The 13,691-nt window shown below is 39.0% G+C and overlaps 1 protein-coding gene and 1 pseudogene across 7 annotated transcripts in view; one reads left to right on the top strand and one right to left on the bottom strand.

Annotated features, from left to right (window-relative positions):
• Window positions 1-1,708: 1,708 nt before the first annotated feature.
• Window positions 1,709-13,691, bottom strand: part of LRRC4C (leucine rich repeat containing 4C) — a 175,674-nt gene continuing 163,691 nt past the window's right edge. For all 7 annotated transcript variants that reach the window (XM_005875808.2, XM_005875804.2, XM_005875806.2 and 4 more), the window contains one exon: window positions 1,709-4,229. In XM_005875808.2, coding sequence (XP_005875870.1) covers window positions 2,265-4,187 — 1,923 coding nt within the window. In that variant the 5' untranslated portion in view covers window positions 4,188-4,229 and the 3' untranslated portion in view covers window positions 1,709-2,264. The remainder of the gene's footprint in view (window positions 4,230-13,691) is intronic.
• Window positions 10,783-11,811, top strand: LOC102263432 (annotated as a pseudogene).

Genomic DNA, 13,691 nt, shown 5'->3' on the forward strand with positions numbered 1-13,691 from the left:
TGCATGCTGGGTCTAACTCCATAGGAATTATAAACTCAAGATGAAAGAAGGATTAGAGTCAGCAGAGACAGAGCTCCTTAAGAACAAAGCAAGTAGAGAAGGCAGGATTTTTTCCCCTCTTGACTTATGCCACTCTTCTTTATACTAGCACATGCTTGAAATTCCTTGGTGTGTTGTTTGTTTGTTTTGTATATGGGAATATATTAAGTACATCTGATACTGAAAAGCTTGATAAATGGCCGCAAAAATGTTTTCCTTTTTTCCCCAAGTCTTCTCCACAGCAAAGTGAATGAGAATCATTTTCCTAACATGGAAGGCAGGGAATAAGGGAGTAAAAGCCTGAAAGAGAAGTGGTGATGAAAACATAGAGGCAAGACCCTTGTGTGATCGCATTCATTTGCTATCCATTCCTTCTAGTTCCCTGACCTACTTTGCTAGTAATGATTGGTTTTTCACATGTGGACATCACAAAACCCTGGTGTGAGGTCCAACCTGCAGAGTTAAGTGTGGGGATCAAAGCAGCTCATCCATTAGAAGCTGAAGTTTGCTCTAGCTTGGCCAACTCTTGTTTCACCAAAGGGGAGGCAGGTTTTAAGGGTCACTAATAAGAGGTGTAGATTTTCACTTTGCTTCACAAAAAGGCAAAAGTCATACACATATTATATGAAAATATCAGGAGAGTGTCACAGTGCCTGTAACCCCCAAGTCACTCTTTTATTTGGAAGTCAGTGTATGTTCTCATACCGAAACTTTCTCCAGTTCCTTCAAGTACCTTTAGCAGGTTATCATTGTATTAGCATTGCTATCTCTTGGTATGAATCCAGTCATTCATAACAAGTTCCTTACGTGTACTTTTTTAAACTCTGTAATCTGCATTTGGAAAAAGAGGCAGCTCTTCCAGAAGGATGGAAGAAACCATGAATCAAGAGGTTTCTGTAATAACATTAACCTGATATTTTGAAACACCAGGGTCACAATTTGCAATCTTTCATGTAACAGTAAAACTAGAGCTGTCCCCCAATAATGAACTGATATTTCTTTAATCATATATCACACAGACAGTGATTGACTCAAGGGCATGAATCAGGTCTTGTCAATTGTGTGTCCACGCTAAAAACAATGTTTAACACATGGTAGGTCTTTAATAATTATTGTTAAATGAAACTTAATTTGTTGACACTCAGCACCAAAAATGATTTTTCAACTTGGATAACTTAGAATACCTTTGCATTCAGACGTCATACTCTGCCTAGCCGGCAGAATTTTATGAGATGGTAAAGAAAGTATACTAAAACTTTCTTCCAAGTGAAATTGAATTTACTTCACAAAATCATGATTTTTAATCTGAGCATTTAAAAAGGGTGAACCCTAATGCGAGGAAAAAATACCACAGCATACTTGAATATATAGATCCAAAACTCAAGTCAACCTAATGAGACAGGACCCCATGGTGTTTGATGCTGTGACTGAAAAATAATGTATTTTCTTTCTCAGAAAGTAGAAAATTGAATTACCTTTAAGTTTCTTACATTTGAGCCATACTACAAATGAGCTGTGTCCAGGTACAGAAAAACCAACAATATTTTTATTTATAATCTTATTTTTAGCGTTTGAACTACAAATTCTGGTTCTAGAGTTGTTGAAAAGATCATGGGTTTTATAGGTGCTCATATGTAAATTAATCTGTTGTTTGCTTACTTTTTTTTTCTTTTTTCCTTTTCCACTGATGGTCCTCCTCATAAATACAGAACAGGTCATTACATGAAAAATATAAGATCTTGCATTATTTTTCTCGTTCTCTCTTAAAAATCTATTTCTAATATTGCATTCCCCATTGGACTACTTCATGAGGGCATGAGGGGGAAAATAAAAGAGGAAAAAAAAAAAGAAAGACAAAAATAGACTGGATCTCACCACTAGAATTCACCATAAAAATCTCAAAGTGTAACAGAATTCTTACAAAATTTCCTAGACCAGTTCCTTAGGGAATTGAGATCTATGAAAAATATGGCAATCAGGGAAGGCAGGGACAAGATATGCGAAAATAGGAAATAAGTGCAGCAAAAACAGGTTCTGAGGAATACACATAGTTTTGTCTGCTTTAGATCACAATAGAATTTTTAATAAATAAATTTCTTTTCTTTTTTGTATTTTTTTTGTAAAGACACTTTTTTTTGAAACAGTAGATTTAGCCCAGTCATTTGTGTCATTATTAATAAACTGTCCTTTTTTTTAATTGTTTGTTTTCTGTAGCCATAAATGTTTTAGATCTGAGTCTCTTGTACATTGTCTTTCGAGTTCATTCGGATCAATAACGGTTCATGCACTGAACTGTGTATTGAATTTATTGTGTTAACTGTTGTTGTGTGGTTGAAGGGAGATTTGTAAGAGTTATAGTGATTGAGGTGCTCATGCTCGATAGCAGGCATGGGCAGGTGGCTTTCCATGGGAGTGTCTCCTGTAATCTCATCATCCACATTAATGATTTCAACAGTCCTTGTGGGGGCGTGATGGTTTTGCCTATGGTGCTGCTTCCTCATCTTGTAGAAAATGACCAGCATCACTGCAGCCATGAGTGTGATGGCCACAAAACAGCCAATGATGATTTTGGTAGTCTTCATGACCTCATCAATTCCTGGGATCCCACTGTTCAGATCAGTCACTGGGATGGTGAATGCTTTTTCTGTTGACCTTGTGCTCTGTGGCATGAGAGAGGTGGTCACATTGGTGGTTTCCCAGTCAATCGCTGGAGTGGGACCTACATTGTTGTCTGTGGTCCGTGCCTCATCCTGAGAAGGTTCCATAGTCTCTACTGTGACAGTTGAAAAGTAAGTAAAAGGAGTGGTGGTTGCTGCAGTAACATTCAGGGTGGCTGAAGCAGTGGTATTTCCAACAGAATTGCTCACCATACATGTGTACATGCCTGTATCTTGCACAGTTACATTCGTGAAATTTAACGTGCCATCGCTGAGCACAGCTATCCTCACTTTGTATGCCCCGTGTGTCATAACTGTTCCATTTGGAGTGATCCAAGATACGGAGGTCAGGGATGTGGAGGCCCGGCATTTTAGCTCAGCTGCCATGCCTTCAGTGACATTGAGGTCTGCTGGGGGCTCCACAATCACAGGAGCATAACATGTGAAATAATTCTGGTCGAGCTCCCCAATGTACCTCCCTTTCAGATTGGGAGGAGTGTTACATCGGGCACAACAAGCTGTGTTGGAGGGGGCCATGTCTTTTATCCACCAGCTGAGCCAAAGTATGTCACAGTTACAATTCCAAGGGTTGTGGTGTAAGTGAATCCGCTCTAGATGATGCAAGGGTGTGAAGAGGTCATGAGGCAGTAACGTTAGATTGTTGTGCGCCAGGTTGATTTCCACCAGTGACTGAAGGTTATCAAAGGCATTCCGTTCAATCACTTGAATCTGGGACTGTATCATCCACAGTTTTTGAAGGTGCATCAACCCCTGGAAAGAGCCCGGCCTGATAGCAGACAAATGATTCCCAGAAAGGTCTAGCTCATCTAGTTTTATGAGCGGTGTGAGGTTAGGGATTTCCCGGAGGTTACACATGGCCAGGTTCAAATACCTCAAGTTGGACAGACCTTCAAAGGCACCTTCTGAGATGTATGAAAGCCTTTTCAATTCGCCTAAGTCTAGCCGGCGCAAAGAAGGGATTCTGTTAAAAGCATAAGAAGGGATGCTTTCGATGGGGTTGTTTCGCAACCAGAGCTCCTTCAGTTTAGACAAATATACAAAAGCTCCATTAGGGATGGTAGTAAGACGATTGTCAAAGAGTTCCAGAGTGTTGAGGTTCGCCAGACCATTGAAGGCCCCGATTTCAATGGTTCTAATGTGATTCCTACTCAACTGTAGGATTTCCAGGTGCCTCAAGTGCTTGAAGCTGTTCACTTTGATGATCTGGATTTGGTTCTCATGGAGGTTCAGCAGTCGAGTGTTCGTGGAAATTCCATCTGGAACCTCGCGTAGGTTTTTCCGAACACAAATCACCTTGCTGAACTGGTTGCTGCAGGAGCAGACGGAGGGGCAGGTTTGAGCCCGCACCAGACCAGCCACCACGAGAAGTTGAAGAGCCAGCAGCACCACAAGCAGGGGGTCAAATAAGGCCCTGTTAAACCTAGGACCTATCATTATCTGCTGTGGATGTAAGGTCATCTTGTTCAACATTCATAATTTATCTGGTGTTGGTCCTTCTGGAGCTCAAATGGTCTGCAATACAATAAGAACAAAAAAAGAGGGTTAGATCTCTTCCAACATGTCTTTCTGGAACAATGCCAGTGATACAGCGTATCAGCCATCATTTCTCAGACTAGGAAAACAACAAATTTAATATCCTTTATTGAGTAATGAGTCTCATATTTTTAGAAAAATGTTTCTGCACTTCAAATTAGCAGCCATCTACAGTCCCTATTCCATCAGCTATGCAATCACAAAGAAATGGAAGAATGAAGCGGAGGAACTTAATAGAGTGATAACCAATCAGTGTGAGCCGAATGCATGAGGACATATGAGGTGTACTCCACCATTCGATTTACTGTCTGATCAAATTGGAAAAGTTAAGAAAATAGAATTTGGGAGCTATACCCACAAATCTAATAGATCCCTTGCAAATTAGTAATAGCTGACATTTTATTTGGGGTTACTCTATGTGCCAGGCACCCCGGGCTATAGACCTCACAAACAATCCTATCCAGGAAAGGCTACATACTTTGCAGAGCTCAATATAAAATGAAAATGTGGGATGTCTTGTTAATAATTATTAAGCATTTCAAATCCATAACAACTGAGCATGAAGCTAAGTGTAGACCCTTCTGAGAATGGGGCCCTTTGCAATTACACAGTTTGCCTGCCTGATCCTTTCCAAACCTGCATTCCTCTGATTTAGGAACTGTTATATTCTCCATTTTCAGGATGAATAAGTTTATCATAGAAATAACATGAATGCATTCACATAGTAATTACAGAGCCAAGGCTAAGATGTTCCTCTGATTGGTCCAGAAGCATATGATTTCAAATACTCCACAAAAAGGTTGCTGTGAGAATGAAGGTGATTATACATATATATATATATATATTCATGTCTTTAAAATACTTTTCCTTTGGGTGACCTCCACTGTAAACACTGGCAACTTACCTTATGGACCCTGTGAAAATCCACTGAAATAGTAATGTGCACAACTGTACACGAACTTCTAGAGATTCTCATATACAAAAACTCATAACATGGCCTACTGCTATCTATAGGTAGACATACCACAAATTAAATCATTTTCCATAAAGCATAATGTCTATTTATAGAAAAGATTTTAGTATAACAGAAGTACTACATGTCTTTTATCCCTTCTCTTTTAAGTAGATTTTAAGAGAAATAAAATAACTCACTTTCTGCAGTTCTTCCAGCACAAGGAATCATTCTCAAGGAACCTATGTTACCCAGTATATGGCCCACTCCACTGGAATACCAGGTATTGGGCACCTGTGTAATGACTTCTCCCAAATATCTTACCTCAATAAACAGTGACCATTCTATGAATTTCTTTGACTGAAAAAAAAAAATGGGGGGAGGGGGATGGTACCAGGAAATGACCATATTCTTATTTAAAAAGGCACTAATTTAGTATTTATGTCGTGTTTACTTGGGGAAGTTAAATTTTATCCTTTCCATGGTTCAATCTCCTCACTTGCAAAATGCAAATGTTCAATTCCCCTTATTGTTGTTGTGAGGACAAAATTAGTTAATGTAGATAAAGGGTTTAGAACAATGCCTCCCACATTGTAAGAACTCAGTAAACGTTAGACATTATTGTTATTATTATTACTGTTTTTGTTGTTGCCCTTAGCCAGGCATTTTACTAACTACTGGGCATATAAAATAGAAGAATATAAACCCTACCCCTGAGCAAATTAAAATTCAAAAGGTGAAATACAGACAAACTGAGGAAGTGAAATAATAAACATTTGCTGTATGTTTTTGAGACCAGGCTGCATTTTTACAAAGGCACTGATGGCAGAGCAACTCAATTTGCACGGACAAATTAGGAATTTTCAAAGGGAAGGGTTATCTGATCTGTTTTGTAGAAGAAGTAGAGCATTTCAGGCCGAGAGACCAGCCTAAGTCAAGACAAGGACACATGAAAGCTACTAGTCCATCCAGGGAACAGTGACAAGTTCCCTGCGGCAAGAGAATGGAAAAGCCTGGGGAGCAGAATGGGACAGAAGCTGGGGTGAGATCAGGTCCAGACTGTCAAGAGTCATAACACACTTAGGAATCCCTGTTTCATCCTGCAGGTGACATGCTGGATTTTTAGAAGGGAATCCTATCATCAGCTTTGTTTTTAAGAACAGCTAAAAAGATCTTATTGTTCCAAGTGAGTCTTGGAGAGAAGTCAATGCCAGAGATGGGCCCAGTTTATTGGCCATCACTTCCCTGCCCACCACTCAAGGGCTTGAGGTGAGGAGGTGCAAAGGGCTGGCTCTTCTGCTGGTGGGGAGGTTCTCAGTGTGAATTAGCATTTGTAAATAGCTGCATTTTCATAGAGCACACAAGGTGGAGAAGAGGCCCTCCCCCGACCCCCCAATAATAGGAGATGCCTTACTCAGAAAAGGCAACTGTTATTAGCAATTCTTAAATATATATCCACATTTACAAAACCACTGAAAGGGACCAGAGTCTCAAGAAGGTGAAGTTTAAAGTCATAAGTTGCTTTTTGGCTTCAGAGGCTTGTTGATGTCTCCTTCATTATGGCAGCAAAGAAAGTTGACTGATGGGTTCTGAGTTAGTATTTCTTTTCATGGGCTTCCCAGGCAGAACAACGTGGGTCCTTCCATCCTTTCTCTGGGCTATTGGGGCTCTCAGTTGACTTTTCACGCCATTCCGTACTATGATCCTTTGTTCCTGGGTCTGTTTCCTGCCCTAGCTTGTGAACTTGGTGAGGTCAGAGGTCATGTCTGATGGCCTCTTCTTAGCCTGTTGCCAACACAGTACCTGGCTTGCTGTCCGCACTAAATAAAATGACTGATGAAATTGTGCAAACAGTTAATATCTAATGACAAGTCTTTGCATATGTGTAAGTGATATATACTAATGTGTCATTCATGTCTGCAAACCAACCTATCTGAACCCCCTATGTCCTTTATTGGGTTCTCACATGACTCTTAGATTCAGGCCAATAATATCCCTGTGTCCTAATCATTCTAGGGCTAGATATCCCTTTGTCCAGTATCCCCTGAGATGACCATACTAGCCCATCCAAGCCTATTTACCTTGCCTTCTCTCACAAAGCACAACAAAGGCTCTTGCTCCACATTTTCCCCTTGCTCCTTCTACCTCCTGACCAACCCCGGTGTTTCCCTGTGTGGCATGGCAGGGTCTCTTCGCTTGGGAACTGTCGGTAAACAAATAAACAAACTTTTTTTTTTAATGGTCCTTGTCTCCTGATCTGTTTGTTGGCCTCACCAAACCTGAATAATAATAAAATCTACATTTTAGAACAACTAATTGCTATATATCAGAGACCCACTCATAATATTAATCCTTTGATGGCTTTATAAGTATTAATGTAGTTGGTAGATTTCATTCCATGAGTCAGATCCTATGTGGTAAATTTAAAAATGACCTTAAAAACCCTTTCAGATTTACATTTTAAATAGAATCCTATTGACATTTCCACTAATCATGACCATCAAAGATTTTTCATTTGTGTGACTTGCTGTAGTTTTAGATGTGTTCCCCTTTCCCCAACACACACTTCTTAAGGCAATTGGGAATTTAAAAAGAAAAGAAAAGAAAAGGAAAGAAAAGAAAAGAAAAGAAAAGAAAAGAAAAGAAAAGAAAAGAAAAGAAAAGAAAAGAAAAACATATAAAATCCCTAATACATTAACTGATTGATGTTTTTAGGAGTAGGGACCCCAGGCCTTGCCCCTCCATTTCTATGCCCACCTCCCATCCCATGACTTTCCTTAGAATCTTAGGGTCTCTGATAACACAGGGTGATAGAACTGGTTGACTGGAAATGGCACAGAAGTGAAGAAGATAAGTCCTTATTCTGCCATTTGCTACGTTTTTTTCTCTTTAAAATATGAAACAGCAAAAACAATTATGTCCAGTGACCAAGAAAGAAGGCTCTGGTGAGACTTTCTGATTCCTTAGGCCTGCTTGAAACTCCAGGACCTTATATTGAGAAGACTCACCTGTCCATACTTCACTTTCCCCATCTGGGAAAGGTGAACAACAGTGTTATGCATTCAAAAGGCTTTTGTTAGGGCTGTCACATAATATATGTAACATTACTGGCTCATAATAAGCAATATATAATAAATATTTAATATATATTAAAAAATAAAATGATGGGAATCAGTTTCTTCTCATATAAGACAGGAGTTACAACAATATTTATCATTTGTGTGGTGTGGATTAACTGGTATGATCAGAAACATGCTATCAATAAAACATGCAAACATGATATTACTATTCATTACAGGGTAGATATGCCTGTCCTCTTTTCATCCCCAGGCTGTTCTATTTTTTTACTTCTTGCTATAAAATGATGGGAATCAGTTTCTTCTCATATAAGACAGGAGTTACAACAATATTTATCATTTGTGTGGTGTGGATTAACTGGTATGATCAGAAACATGCTATCAATAAAACATGCAAACATGATATTACTATTCATTACAGGGTAGATATGCCTGTCCTCTTTTCATCCCCAGGCTGTTCTATTTTTTTACTTCTTGCTTACTTCAAGGTCTTTTTTTCCTATTGCAATTAATAAGATTTTCCATAAATCAGTCATAAGTAATGATTCAAAGCTGATTTATAACCTACAGCAAACAATGCTTAGTACAGTCATTGAATCAAATAAACTACTATCAACAAAATGTTTTCTACTTTAAAATCTAAATTATTTTACTTTACATAAAAATCCACATTTCCACATCTCTTTCATAAGATGTTTTTATCACATCAAAAGGAAATCAATTTAAAGGTACGCACTGCACTATCCATTACGATGTCATCTGCCAGCATTTATTTACAAATGGATCTGCATGGGTTTTAAATTAAACTATAATACTTTTAGCCTGGTCCCAGAGGAGAGCTTGACTTTGTCAACAGACCTTTCTTTTTTCTCTACCCCGTGCTTCACTGCACCGAGACACACAGGAGGAACTGAATGCCGGAGAGTAGCTAACGGGGAGGCCTTATTTAGCACAGCATCATTGCTAAGTCAGCATAAATTGTCTAGACATTGGAACTAGTTTGGAAGCAAGGTGGGAGAAAGATACATTTAAACACAACCATCCAATCCCCCTGTCCCCAATAGACACATACACTCACACTCATTTATAACAACAACAAATCTTCCTAAACACTGAGTACCAAAACCATTTACCACACTCAGCGGGGACACGGAGACCCCCACACCACACATTACCATGAACATCAACATGACTTTGCTTTTCCACTGTCTTTATAAGCATCTCTAGCCTCTTCTGGGACTCTCCTGCCAAAGCAAATGGTTTGTTTCATTGTCCTTATAGAAACTTACCCAATGATCCATCACCTCTCTCAAGGAAAGCATTAATGGAGGTCTGTGCTCTAAGATCTTGAATCCATCACCCCACCTTGCTGTTTTCACCAATCCTGGACTGTTGTGTCAAAACTCTTATGCAGTTCTAGTCAATTTCTTGCGTTGGGAAACCATACAGTTCTCAATAAATTCTGGCCCAATTCTCACCACTTCTTTCACAGACACTCCTAAATCTTTGTGGGGTAGTGTTCTCCTTCACCCTAGTGAACAATAAACTCTGTACTGTCTTGTCAACATGTTGACTGGTGATATTTTGAGATTCAGCTTTTTACAACACTAAAGGTGGGATATTTATCTAAAATGTGCGTGAACCTCAATCTCTCTTTCTCTCTCTCTGATTGTTGCCTAATCAACATCCTACTCCCTTACTCTTTCCCAAGAAAACGTTGTTCAGGAAAATTCACTCCCATCTTTAAAGAAAAAAAATCACAAAATCATATTATCTGTTTTGGGAGATAAGAAAACTTTGTTCAGGAAAATTCACTCCCATCTTTAAAGGAAAAAAAAAATCACAAAATCATATTATCTGTTTTGGGAGAGGCTGACCCAGCAGTGATGGGTGAATAGAATTTGGTTTAAGCTAGGACTAGACAAACTTTTTCTGAAAAAGGTCCAGATAGTAAATATTCAGGCTTTGCAGACCATATGGTCTCTTGCTGCAACTACTCAACTCTGTGGTTATAGCTTGAAAGTAGCTATAGACAAAAGAGAAATGAATGTGTATAACTATGTTCCGATTAAACTATGTATGGACAATGATATTTAAAATATAAAATTTGAATTTCACAATATTTCATCTCAAAATATTGTTAATTTTCCCCCCAAATATTTAAAAAGGTAAAAACATTCTTAACTCACAGGACACACAAAAACAGGTTGTGGGATGACTTTTAGACTATAGTTTGCTGAGTTCTTTGGTAAAGAACTTTGGCTGCACCATTCCTATGGCCAGAGACTGGTTAGGTCTGGGCATGTGACACAATTTGGCCTATGAGATGTAAGGATAAATCAGCTGCAAGGGTTCTGGGGAAATTTTTTCTCCCACACATAAAAAGAAAGAAAAAACATAGGAAAGGAGTAGTTCTTGGGCAGATACGTTCGTTAGATCACTCCTTTCTGCCAGTGGATGCCCCAGAGTAAGCATCATTGGAGTGTCTCCTTCCTCAGTTGTCATGTCTAAGTCAGAGTCTCCCAAAGAGTTGGATTTGCTCACAGATTCTGTGATGATGAGATTCCAAACACCAAGCGCTCCAGAGGCTTTGGGTTTGTCACGTGTGCCAATGTGGAGCAAGTGGATGCGGCTGTGAATGCAGGGCCACAGGAAGTGGATGGAAGGGTTGTGGAACCAGAGAGGGCTTTCTCAAGAGACCTGGTGCCCACTTAACTGTGAAATAGAATTTTTGTCGGTGGTATTGAAGAAGACACTGAAGAACATCACCTAAGAGATTATTTTGAACAGTATAGAAAAATGAAGTGATTGAAATCATGACTGACCGAGGCAGTGGCCAAAAGAGAGGCTCTGCTTTTGTAACCTGTGATGATCATGTCTGTATACAGGAAACACCATCCTGCAAATGGCCTTACTGTGAAGTAAGGAGAGACTATCTAAGCAAGAGATGGCTGGTGCTTCCTCCAGCCAGAGCTTGGAGTGGTTGTGGAAATTTCAGAGGTGGTTATGGAGGTGGTTTTGGTGGGAATGACAACTTTGATCATGAAGGGAACTTCAAACTGCAGTGGTCCAGGTGGCTTTGGTGTCAGCCATGGTGGGAGTGGATAGGATGGCAGCGGGATGGCTATCATGGATTTGGTAATGATGGTGGTTATACAGGAGGTGGTCCTGGTTACTTTAGAGGAAGCAGAGGCTATGGAAGTGGTGGACAGGGTTATGGAATCCCGGGCGGTGGCTATGGCAGGAGTTGCAGCTTTGACAACTATAATGATGGAGGAGGCAGAGGTGGTTTTGGCCATGGTAGAGGAAGCAATTTTGGAGGTGGCGGATGCTACAGTGATTTTGGCAATTACAACAATCAACATGTGAATGGTCAAAAAACTTGATGACCGTATCTGTGGCTAATTGTATAACAGGTTATTTTAGTTTCTGCTCTGTGGAAACTGTAAAGCATTGCAACAAAGGATTTTAATGTAAATTTGTTTTTTGCACCCAGGCTGTTGATTGCTAAATGTAATAGTCTGATCTTAACACTGAATACATTTGTCTTAAAAAAAAAAGCAGCAGTTATTTATTCTGTCTCTGGAAACCTTTGTAAGGATAAGATGCCTGGAGTTTCTGTAGCCATCGTGTGGCCAAGAGAGGGGGCAGTCTAAGGACAATGCTGATATATGCCAAGGAAGAAAAATGGAAAGAATTAGCGTTCTTGATATTGTGATACGCAGCTGAATTAATCAATCCTATAATTGTCTTTCCCCTGCACTTTCTTATTATGTAAAATCATCAATTCCTTACAGTACAAACAGTTATTTTTTTTCTGGTGACCTATGGTCAAACCTATTCTGATACTTTAATACTCATTCTATTCCCTCTCTATCTCCTTCTCTCTCCCTGTATCTTTTTCCCCTTTCCACCTCCTTCTCCCTCTAACCAAAAGCAAAGTAAAGACAAATAAGACAGCAGAAAAAATCTGATTCTTATACCATTATAAATCTGAGATCTATCAAAGGAAACTAAGCTGAAGCCACATGATTTGCTGCTAAGAAAGGAGATGAAGCCCATCCCGTCATGCTAAGAAGGCTTTCTGCTCCAGTCATTTCTTTGGATGCCTCTTTCAATTTTTAAAAGTGCTAGAATTTACAGGAAAAGGAAAACAACAACAACTCAAATAACTTTTCTCCAAATCAAATTTATCATACAAATATTTTCTAATATAGTTCGTTTTTCTCCCATTTGGAACACAATTTTGCAAATCTGTTGAGTTTTTTCCACCCCTTATGCAGGAGTATACAGTTCTGCAGGTTTTCAGAGAAAATAATATTTTGTATATATGCCCAAGGCTGACCCTCTAGGCAAATGTAATGGAAATGATGCAACATTTAAAGATCTATAACCCAGGGACTCGACCTGTCAAGTCAAAAGCAGAATCTTTGGCCAACTACAATGATCTTGCAATGTTTCTAGAAAATGTTGAAATTTTTTAAGAAATTAAAATTTAGGGTAAAATAATATCTAGATCTGCATGCATTTTAATTTTTCTAGAAGACTTATGTGGCTTATAGTAAAAAATACATATGTTTAATATCTAGAGGTGATGGCATTACAATATCATTAGATGAGGAGAAGCAGTGAGTAGAAAGAATGATGTACTAGAAAAAGAGAAACAGGAAAAAACAAAGAAACATGTAGCCATCATGTTGCTATGCTCTGGAGAGTATAAAAAAAGGATTATAAAAAAACTATATTGGCCAGGCCTTCTATAACTCCACTATCTTATTGGAGCTATGATATAAATGTATAGGTACATATAAAAAATAAAAAGTGTACATGTATATATCTAGGCACTACTGTAAATCAATCCATTCAACATCTAAATGCCATAAAGCATTGTCAGAAATCAAAATAGGCACAGATAATCAGAGCAAGTCTTAAGAGAAAGGGTGGTGATGGAGGAGAGAAGAGACTACTTGTAAAAGCAGAGAAGTAGCAGTATGAAATAATAGGAAAGCTGACTTAGTGGAAGCACAGGGCTTACACTGCAGAATTTAGATAGTTAAGTTGACCCAACTGAGGGGCACTGCATGCATAATAGACGGATTTGGATTTGTGTCAATACAGAGACTTAGGAAGAAATCCCAAGGTCTGAAGCAGGAAAGGACATGATGAGAACATTGTTTTAGGAAGGTGCTGTCCTTATATGTAAAACAAATTGGAGAGAGATGATTGGTTGATGGGAAAGTCAGACAACTTTAATAATTGACATCCCTTGCTTGACTTTAGAACTGAATGGAACTGATCATCAATCTGATGACCTGACTACTGAGAACTATACAGGTTCAAATTAACCCGGCTAGTTGAATCTGCACAGGATAAAACAGAACTGAAGGCAAAATTAGCTTCTGTATGTGGTCG

This window comes from Myotis brandtii, unplaced genomic scaffold (assembly GCF_000412655.1).
Source record: "Myotis brandtii unplaced genomic scaffold, ASM41265v1 scaffold47, whole genome shotgun sequence".
Lineage (NCBI taxonomy): Eukaryota > Metazoa > Chordata > Mammalia > Chiroptera > Vespertilionidae > Myotis > Myotis brandtii.